Consider the following 11,466-nt stretch of genomic DNA (forward strand, 5'->3'; position numbering starts at 1 on the left):
GAGAAGGACAAACTCATGTTTCCTTTAAGTTTATTTTATGAACTTGTAATTGAGAAGTTTTGAGACTTTTGTCATATTTATGTCTTCGGGAAAAAATACTTAGTATTAGCTAGACATATGAATTTGTGGATTTATTTAAATAAAATTTGTAGTATTTTAATTTAAGATTTTTATGTAATGATTTTGATATGTGAATAACTTCATTTACCATGTACTTTGCATGTGTTAGATTTGGGGTGTTATAGAAATCCTGAATTTTTTATGAATGATTATATTTGTTTTATGCAGTTTGTATTCTTGTGTAAGTTGGACATTTGAGCCTATCAAATCAATCATTGGATTTCTTCACTTTTATAACATTCCTAATTAAAAGTCGTCACAGTTACCGCGGTTATGGAACATGTAAAATATAAAATGTCAATTATTGTAGATTTGATTATATTCTTTGATTCTCTTTTGATCTCTTCTATAAAGCCACCATTCCTGTGATTTGATATGGTTTATGTTTTTATTCATACATATCACAAAAGAAGCTAGTTTGGAATCCTATTGATCAGCTATTCCACCAACAAAATTTTGAGCAAAAAATCTTCCTCTCACCACAGTATTAATTATTGCTATTCAACAAGCGATAATAACTATTATTAATTTATTTTTTCCTACTGTAAAATAAAGAGAAAACAAATGAATAACGTAGGATACAATATTGAGGTTTCACTAAAAGAAGAGCATCACCTGTATTACAAAAATGGAAGCTGAATGAGGCGACGAATATCAATTGGATAAGCATCAGTAGGATTTAGGGCTATGTATGCTCTTCCGCCGGTGATCACATTGACAGTCTCACTCGGATGGACTCCATCCCAAAATATGTTGGCATATCTGTTAGAACAGGAAGTGCTAAAAGGGATGCACGTTAAAATACCATTATTCATGGGTAGATTGGCGACGGGACAACACGGGCCGATTATCGTTGTTACTAAGTCATCTTGTATTCCAACTGATGCGTCAGCAAATAAAAGATCGTATGTATTTATATAGATAAATTTGGCATCCCTGAATTGGTTATTTAGGTCATCAACTAGGGTTTTAAGGTTTGTATTGAATAGTTGGATTGCCTTGTTTATGTAATCTACACATGCAGAACCATTTGTGCCGTACATTGCCACAGGGCCCGGTGCACAGCCAAGAGGACCTATTCCAAATAGGGCTATCTTCTTTGCTCCATAATTATGCAAGGTCTATTAAGCAAAAAGGGAAACAAAATTTAGAAAGAAATTCTTAAGAAAAAAATAAATTAATGTGGAAAGAAATAAGGAAGAATGATTTTTTTTTCTCTTTTAGAATTTGCTTTTATCAATTGGGTTCTTGTATAAACTTATTTTAGATAAACTGATGAAATCCAAATTCATTGGTTAGATAAAAATATATCATGTGGGCTAAGAGCTATTTAATCCAACCAATTGAATTATACATCAATTTATATAAAATAAATTTGTATATGAGCTTGTAGTTCCATCTTTATCCATTTTTTATACCTCATCACGTTCTGAGTGTCAAAGCAATTAGGAAATTAAATTAACAAAGAGATGTAAGAGGAAAAACGGACCTTTAATTTCTGAGAGTATTGTTGAATAAGAACTGTGGCATATTGGTCAGGCGGGTATTGACGACTTGTTGGATAGAACTGGGGCAATAAGTAATTGTTAATGTAATCGTTGCTGCCAAATCCAACTGTGTACAAGCATTTGCTTAGGTGCTGAGTAGCTGATTCTTGATCTCCTAGTATGCTTGCAATGCGAGAGACTGTAGTTTTGTGATTCTGTAATTGACCGTTCAGGCTAATTACAACTCCCTGAAAAATTAGATAAGAAAAAAATAAACAACTCTTTTTTATTAGTACTTAAAAGAAAACTCGAGCCATTTTGTGCAGGCAAAACATCAACTCATTTTTTTCTTATTTCAGTTTTACTTCATAATGATTGGGAGATTCAAACCGTCCAAATTTTAACTTATAGATAGAAAGGAGACTAACGACTCAACTAAAGAGTTTTTAGTAAGAAAATAAATATATATATATTATTATTCCGCTGAAATTTTTTTAAAGTATAAAAAATTAAGGTAAACTTTTCTCCTGTCAAGTTAAAATTCATTTGGTATTGAAATATTGTGACTTTAATTTTTTTTTTAAATATAATGAAATTTAATCAATTCCGTTGTGGCTTTCACGCTGCATCTGCCACCACCACTACCAAACGGATCTTTGATTCAATGGTTGCCCACCTATGGCCCTGCATCTCTATCGGAGGTCCTAGACTCCTAGGTCCCACAAAAATTTTGAAATGGCCCTCCCTCTCTATATGAGAGATCCTAGCCTCCTAGGTCCCACAAAGATTTATATCATGTGCATAAAAAAATATCGTTAATAATTTCGAATCTAAAAATAAAGTTAGATATACGTGACTTTCTTTTTATTAATACTTAGCCCAACGGCCAACGGCGAACGGCCAACGGCCAACGGCTAGCGGCAACCGAATCTTATGCGAGTAGATTATGTGACTTAATTGTAATTAATTATTCTAAAATTTTGGAAAATCATCTTTTAAATTTATTTATTGCCTTAATTGGTATATTTCTCAAGCAAACAACTTTCACTGTTTACGCTTTTTCAAACCCGACTTATTGTCAGATTCAAGATGTTTTACGTCACTTCTATCCCTACACAAAAGCATCCAATTTTTTGTCAAGCTCAGTGCATGAGCCTATCAATGTTTTAAAGCTCATTAAAAAGAAACCAACGCTTTTGTTCTTATCTATTATTGTATTTGATGCACAAGTATTTCTTTATCTCCATCTAATGAAGCGTAAGGGCTTGACTATGTAGTTTTGAAGAAACCTTTTTAACTACTTATTCGAACTTCAACCCTAAAAAAGAAATTAATTTAGGCTTTTCATAGTCTAAAAAACAACTATTATTGTATCTAGTAAAAATATATAGAGGCTCTTCGGAGTTTTTGACCTATTAGTTTAAAATTTTCTTTGATTAGTTCCTTGTGTTCGAATTGCGATACAGGCTAAAACATTAATTTTAAACTTAGCCTACCCCACATTGTTGAATAAGAAAAATAATTTAAATATCCACAGTGATGGGTCTCTATGTCATGACTTACTCTGTCTCTATTTGAAGAGGCGTACCTAACAAAACCTAACAATATTTATAAGAAAGTGAGGGTCTGGCAGACGAATATAAAGGAGGTAGGTCTCAACAGAAGCCCATCTTGTTGGAACTACATTAATACTCAGTAGCCAAACAGTTATAATTCCTCATAGAGTAATAATATATGTACAAACTTCTTGTATAAATTTATTTTGTACAAATTGATGTGGCATGATAAAATTAGTTGAATTAAATATTTGTTAGCCCACATGATATATTTTTATGATTTTTTATTTTCATTCAACCAATAAATTACTACAAAATCAGTTTGTACAAGATAAATTTGTACAAGAATTTATGTTGTATTATCACTCTTCATAATAATGTTGTATAATTCATAGTAAAGAGAGATATAGCAAATTTGATATAATTAACGAAATGGAAAAGAGCTTGTGGATGTTTTATTTACTAGATTATTTCTTCCAGTTTCCTCGCGAATTCCAGCTCCTCCGGATGCATAATTTACTCCTTTGAGGATTTCCTGACCACTTGCCGTCGCAAAAGGTGGAATGAAATTGTCAAATCCAAGAAGTTGAGCTGCAAAGAAATTAAAATGGACTCGGGCTAGTTATTTTTTTTTTTTTCTTTAAATTGTTGAAAGTGCTTTTGGGAACCTACCTTTTTGGTTGGCTTAAATATTAAACGTTTATTTGGGGTTTAAATAAGAGACATATATACGTATCAAATTAATTTAAAACCAACAATGTTTCTATTCTCCACATCTTATATATTAGAAATTTTAAAATATATTAGAGATACCATATTAGTTACACCATAGGCAAATGATATTATGACATGTGTTTATTTATTTTAAAAAATTATCATGCAAATGATGGTTATATTAAATTTAATTATACATGTCATACATGCATTAATTGGTTGTATTATTTTTTATGTGTTCTAGAATTCCTCCTCATATACATCTAGAATTCCTTCTTACATACGTACATACATTTGTTTATATATTAGTTTAGAATTCTGCTCCCTCTAATATCCGCAGCAACTCAATATGGTCAAACTCAATACCTCACAAGGATAATTAGGATATTGTAATTTAGGATATAAAAAAAGAATAAGCACATGAAATGGTTATTGTAGTAAGGCTAGAGACTTCAAGGGCTATTTAAATAATATTGAAGATTCAGGGACCTAGACGATAAGATCAACAAGGTTATTTCGGAAATTTTCAAAAGTTAAATGCATTTACGTGTACAGAGAAAGGAGGAGATCGTACTTATAACGTCAGGCAAGTTTCGGCCGTTGGAAAATCTTCCGGTTGGCCCTCCGGGGAGATCGATTCCGTACGGCAGATAATTGGCTCTAGCTCTTGTTGGAAGATTGTTGTTATTGCCATTATCATATAATGAATCTCCAAAAATGAAATAACAAGGAACTTGTTGCACTCCATTTGCCCAATTTGACAACCTCAAAATCAACACTACTACTCGTAGTAGTAGCACTAAATAGCATATTTTAGGCCTCCAATATTCCATCGAATGATAAAGGAAAATAATAATAAATAAATAAACAAAACTATGAGTTGAATATATACCCAAAAAAAAAATCAGGATAGTTTCTCAGAATCACTAGGGGTTTGATAATGAGAAAAGAGATTGTTGAATATACGAACAAATGGAGTAGAGAGTTTGATGAATTATAGCAATGGAGCTGAAATATCAGAGAATGGTTTTGTACGATATCATTAATTGACATCCATAACTCCAAATAAAAAGTAAAACAGTAATTGGACCATGCAATCAATGGTGATGGGTCGGGAAGCTGAAATCGAGATATCAATAATTTTTCCTTGATGTATAAATTAATTGATGAGTTGGCTTTAACAAAAAGGCAGCAATAAAGCAAAGAATTAGAGTTAAGAGAATCATGCTAATGAGAAAAGTTTAATTTGATGATCGATAATTTGCTAAATAAAATTGCATATACTTGTCACACGGTTATGGCGAAATTAATATTGGGATATGGGAGACTGTTTTAGTCATGCTTAGGTGCAGTTGGGAGAAAAAATAATTACTGCTTTTAAATTATTATTTGTATGGCTTAAAATCTCCTAATTTTACTCTTTAAAATTTGGGTTAATTATTCATATATAGATATACAACATAAGTCTTTTGAATAATTTTTAAAAGTATAAAACTAATTAGATAATTAGTTCAAATCCTAGTGAATAAAGAGCGTTTACCGTATATTATATACACCTGATGCAATTATGAAAGCGGAATTAAGTATTTCTTTCGAAAGATTCAACTCACTCCCTCAACAATGAATTGCCAAGCAACAGCCTATGTGACAATACATGTTAAGTTACTTTCTATATGCAGTGATCCCCCGACATGCTGCAATTGCAAATAGATAAGGGATGGCGGGCGTGGGAATAATTAGAAGAGAAAGAGAATAGAGTGATTCGAGAATTAATTAAGAAAATGAAGCAGTTTTTTTCAGTATTATGCATGGTCTTACTTAAATAATTGTTTAAATTTTGTGGACTACAACATTTGATGATGCATTCTTAAACATGATGATGTAAGATAGTTGCGTGTGGTGAGTAGGGTACATTCTGAAGAACATAACTTGAGATACAAGTGTTCATTTTCGGTATATAATGCACTGTTTCAAAACTTGCGACGAGACATATCAAACTCGAATTGCTTGTGCCATTCTATCTTATGGTCGAGCCGGAAATTTTGTTTTTTTCTTGGTCATTTTCTAATTTTAAGATATTTTTTTTCTTGTTTCTTTTAGGATTTTTATCTTTTTTTTTAGAAATCAAATTTGGACACTGCTTGTCTTTCTTTTCTTATTTAAATGAGAAAATTTTATTATAAAATAATATTTAAGATTTACCTATTTTGGTAAATTCACGACATTTAGATTTATTATAGAGGGGGCCTAAAACCGTAATTTTGTTCATTCAAACTAATTTCAATAAAACATCATTATTCAGAAATCTGTGTTTCTTTTATCATTCAACTTTAAATGTTTTCATTTTGTCACATGAATAATTACAGTCTGAAGATTTTCTTTTATTTGGTATAATAATTTTAAAGAATTTTGTTTGGCAAAATTTTGTTTGTGTATTAAACTAAAAATATGTAACAATTGTTTTATATAATTATTTTAAATTACAAAAAAAACAAATGGTCGGTTCAGGTAATGCAGTAATCACAACAGATAAGTTTGAGCTTTCATTGTTTGAGCTAATAAGTTAATGGCTGGATTTAAGTGAGCACAATTTAACACGACCCAACAAGGCTAAAACACGAAACTGGTTAAGAACGACCTATTCGGTCTACGTTCAATAGTCATATAGGCATGGTTCAGATATAGCCAGCCTTTCCCACTATAACAAAAATGACTTTTAACGACAGAGAAATATGTCATCAAGGACTCAGCTAAGTTGCAGCGTCTGCAACTAACAGCTGAGTCCTTTATGGACTTGCATCAGCCAAGTCCCACCAACTTTTCCTCTCTCCTGCAACAGCGTGTAAGCTGCTCATTGGCTGTTACAAACAGAATCTGTAACATAGCAAGCTCCCATCATCAAATAGTTATAATGGCATAAATAAATGCGCAATTGATTCATGAGCTGTGCAAAGTACTTTAGGGTGCCTTTGAAATTGAGGTGCTGTAGCTACAGTTATTATAGAAAAAAAATTATAAATATTAAATAAAAATTAATAATATATAGTAAATATAAATTTTAATAAAATTATTAAAGATATAATAATTTTTTTATTATACAAGTAAAAAATTATATCAACATATCTTAAAAACTACAGCAGTTAGTATTTACCAAACACTTTAATGCTGTAGCTTTTAACCTATAGCTGCCCAACTTCAATCCCAAATACACCCTTAATTTTTTACGGCATTGATTTAATACCATTAACTTCGTCGTTAAAATAAAAACACGACAAAAGATTTTTGTCATTGATGGTCAATTTAACAGCAACAATTCTTCTCCCGATTATAATTAAAACAACGAGTTTGCAATTTAAAACATACATTGCTTTGCTATGATAATTTGCTCTGCATTGTAATGTAATTATATTGTAAAAAAAAATTACAAGAATGAAGATTTTCACAAGATGAGGCTAAAATGTAACATTATATTAGATAATATTGTTCTGTTCCAAGATCTTGGACTTTATAAAAGTCCATAAAAACTATTAAATTATGCGATTTAATAGTATAATGCTATTATATTATTAAATCATATGGTTTAATAACTTTCATGGCCGTTACACTATTAAATTAAATGGCGGTTTAATAGCTTTGAGAAGTATATGTGACAAAAATTTAACACATGAAAGAATACACATCGAGATTATCTAAAATTTTTCATTGACTTAGTTAACTCTCCATTAATTTCATTGACTTGGTCAACTTATGATCTAACTTGACAACTTGAAAATTAAATTATGCTAGTACTTTTGTAAAATTAAAATTTATCTTACAAAATTGATAAATACCGTGTCACTTTGTCAAATTACTTAGGGTAAAAGTTCTATAGCTAAAACATTTAAGATGAGTTGTATGCTAATTGAGAAGGACAAGACACAAAAGAATTCAATGGGGCAAAACTATGTTGCAACTGTGGTATGGTACCACAATTACTTTCAGTCGTTAGATCCACAATTGTACAGTTACATTAGTTGGATCTAATGGTTGAAAGCAATTGTGGTACCATATTACAGTTGCAACATAGCTGGACCCAATTCAATGAATGCTAAATTACGTAAAGTTGCTTACTCTTAACAAATTATTACAAACGTGATTCATGAAACTTGATTTTGTGTCTAAAGAAGACCTAAAGAAACATGCCAAGGCAACAAATAAAGTATTCCAAACGTGATTCATGAAAACTTGATAGGCAGTATTTAAAAAATATTAATATGGCAACCAAAAACATGCGAGCAAAGTAGACTTTCTTGGACGATCCATGCCAATCAACAAATAAAGTAGCCCAAACGTGATTCGTGAAACTTGACTTCTTGTCTAAAAAGGCCTAAAGAAACAAGATCAAAATTCCATGCAGAAGCAATATGGTGGCACAATGCACTATTTAAGCCATTTTTCAAAACTAAGTTTCTTCTTTTTCACATGCACTATTCAAGCAATTTTTCAACATTTTCTCATTCCCCTAAAAGCTAACATGCATGCGTGAATCATGTTCCAATCAATTTCTTGGCAAAAATTGGAACGCAAGAACCGGTTCGAGCATAGGGACATTTTCACGATTCAAGATTCTCAGCAAGACGGCAAGAACAACGTGCATCACTTTTGGAAAGTAATTTAGCAATTTCCAATGCCTTAGCTGATTAATGGCTTGACCATGCACATCCCTCCTAATCACTTTCTTATATTATCATTATTTTGTACATATGACAGAACATGTTCTCCCAGGTAAAGAAGTCAAGAAAATGGTTTTAGTTTTCACATCAATAATGGAATCCAAAATCTTTCACAGCTTGCTTCTCCTTTGGAAGCTTGAAAAACTTTCTTACCTGGCTAAAACTGTGAGAATTGTTCAAACTAATTTGATTGATAACTTTCAGACACAAAAATGTATATGAATGCTACATTTAAATGTGAAACAAAAAAGAGTACTTATATTAAAAAACAATCAGTCTCATTGCGTCCTCTTCCATTGACATAGGCAATTTGCGGTCAACTTGTGGCACCCTTATTGACAAGTAAAGAACTTACTTACCCTGCAGCCAATACTTTTATGAATTTTTAGGATTGGTAAATTTTTCAAATTTAAAAGAAAAAGTACAGAAATATAATTTCAATTTATCCAGAAATTTGAGTTTCAAGGAACATGGCATTTATTGTATGTCATGTTAATATAGAGAAGAAATTTTTTTAAAAAAATTGAATGAATAAAAGTATTTTTTGATAAATATTTGACAATCATATTAAAAAAAAGGTTTTTTTTAATAAAAAAATTCACTCCTCTTCCTACATAATTTAATAATTTAACATTATAAATTAATCTTTTTATTCAAAGTAATAATCTCTTCGGTCTGCAAATGCTAAAATTTAATATTATATCCGTTGATGATATTTGCTCCAAATTCACGAGAATAAAATTTCTAACAGAATTATGAATATCGTTACTAGAAGTTTGAAAAAGTTATGAGAATAGAAGGTTTGATCATAGGAAATTAATATATCCCTATCCGATACAAAAATGATTATAAGAAAACCAATAGTCACGGGCTTATTGTAGAAAAAAGAAAAAATTAGATTCCATTTTCTAGTTATTAAAGTAATTCTAAAATCGCTAGGATCACAAAGGATAGGCTTTTGGTGACAGAGGTCAGCCTTAACACCCATGCCGGTCTTTTTCTCCTCTACTTTCCTAGAAATTTTGGTTTCACTATAAACACTGAGTATTAGCAAACTTATGAGTGTTCTTGCATTACCAATCCAATTAAGAACATGCTTACAATATAAATACACTCATCTCATGGAAAGAGTTCGTTCTCTCAGGATGATGAGCAGATTTCTCTTACTCCATTCTTTGATTCTTATTCCCTTATTTATCGCAGCTGCAACAGGCAATACAAGTGCTATTACCACGGACCAAGATGCTCTGTTAGCCCTGAAAGCTCACATAACTCATGATCCGACCAATTTCTTGGCCAAGAATTGGAACACGAGTACTCCTGTCCGTAATTGGCCAGACAGGTGTCGTTTGTGATGTCCATAGCCATAGAGTCAGAGTCTAGAATATTTCAAGCTTAAATCTCACAGGCACCATCCCTTGTCAACTTGGACCCAGGAAGCTCGTAATATTAATGGGCCACTAATTCTTCTTAAAAGAAAATTTTTGCAGGGAAATTGGAAAAAGGCTAATTCAATTTAATTTTGATAGGTGCGAGAGAAGGATAGGACCGTCCAATTAAATTGCAAGTGGGCATTCCCACCATCCTTGTCTCATGCTTGTCATATTTAAATTTAAAAATCACACCATGTCAGTATGGTGATGATGTGGAACTGTGTCACCAAAATTTTTATCTTCGTAACTGTTATAGAAAAAATATTGCGTGCTCCCAGTGGATGCTTCTATTGAGTGGCATAATCAGGATTTAATTTCCACGGTTGCCATAATAATTAAACTATTGACTTAAGTTGGTTGTAACATAAAATCAACGTTGTAAATACTACGTCCACATTTTATAAAATCCAGACATTGTTACTAGATAAAAACCATCACACATACTAAATAAAAACCACCACACACACACATATTGTATTTTCGTTCAATTAATTATTATACCATATGATGTAATAGTAAATCCGCATGAAATCTGCATTAAGTCAATAACTATGAAATATCGATAAGTGTTTGAAAAATCTCTTAAAAATTAGTTTCCACCTTCGTTATTACAGCTCTTGTATAAACTAACTTGGCAACATATGATTGATTAATATAAGAATAAATATATATCAAGTGGGTTCTACCATGTTTTTAATTCACCTAATGATAATATGTCACATCAATTTGTACAACAATATTTGTGACTATATCATTACTCGTTAATTAATATGAACACTAATTTATTTTTTTAAAAGAGAATTCATCAATTTGTAAAATAATATTTTCACAAAAATATTTGTGACTGTATCAATGCTCATTAACTAATAGACCACTATTTTATTCTTCTTGAAAGAGACTTACTGCAGCGAGGCTGGAGGCTCAAAGAGTTCTCATTTAGCCAAACATAAGAGATAAGAGTTCACAAGAAACGTAATTTGGAAAATCAATTCTATCCAATAGGCGATAGGTCTCAGTGGATTCGACTCAGTATACGACCATTTGTGATTTTTTAACGTCTTGTAATTACAGATTCCGATATCACATTATAATTTTCAAACAAATCAAAGTGAGTCAACTCAAATTTAGAAATTTGAGGTCTACTTTAAACTTTTGACATTAAATTTAAGATAATTAAGTAAATGCTAGACAAAATCTAACTTGTAAATATACCTTACTGCATGATGAACGTTCTTAAAAATCTTAACTGATTGCTCACCAATTAATTGTAATTTTACAATTTTTATATATTCTTTGTTTTCCGTAAAACTTCTAGTTTCCGAACATATTGATCTCAATTGGTCTAATTATAATGTAATTTTTTTAAATATAAATAAAATGAATTTATTTAATAGAAATTTGAAAAAGAGACACTCATCTATGCAAGCAAAGTTGCATTCTGTTT

At 31.1% G+C, this 11,466-nt stretch overlaps 1 protein-coding gene across 1 annotated transcript; it reads right to left on the reverse strand.

The window, feature by feature from the left end:
* Nucleotides 1-605: 605 nt before the first annotated feature.
* On the reverse strand, nt 606-4,889 carry LOC102609514 (GDSL esterase/lipase At1g29670-like). Its single transcript, XM_006465087.4, has 4 exons — nt 4,452-4,889; nt 3,627-3,754; nt 1,610-1,855; nt 606-1,241 (listed from the first exon to the last, which is right to left on the reverse strand). Exons 1-4 carry the CDS (start codon nt 4,708-4,710, stop codon nt 741-743), a joined length of 1,134 nt encoding a protein of 377 aa, XP_006465150.2. The 5' UTR covers nt 4,711-4,889; the 3' UTR covers nt 606-740.
* Nucleotides 4,890-11,466: the final 6,577 nt, after the last annotated feature.

This window comes from Citrus sinensis, chromosome 7 (assembly GCF_022201045.2).
Source record: "Citrus sinensis cultivar Valencia sweet orange chromosome 7, DVS_A1.0, whole genome shotgun sequence".
Taxonomy (NCBI): domain Eukaryota; kingdom Viridiplantae; phylum Streptophyta; class Magnoliopsida; order Sapindales; family Rutaceae; genus Citrus; species Citrus sinensis.

What these genes read in the sequence shown, in the direction of transcription:
- LOC102609514 (XM_006465087.4), bottom strand. Translation starts at nt 4,710, where the DNA reads ATGGAATATTGGAGGCCTAAAATATGCTATTTAGTGCTACTACTACGA. An exon ending in AAACTTGCCTGACGTTATAA is followed by an intron (nt 3,755 to 4,451) that starts GTACGATCTCCT and finishes ATTTCTTTGCAG; the next exon opens with CTCAACTTCTTGGATTTGAC. An exon ending in AAACTGGAAGAAATAATCTA is followed by an intron (nt 1,856 to 3,626) that starts GTAAATAAAACA and finishes CTAATTTTTCAG; the next exon opens with GGAGTTGTAATTAGCCTGAA.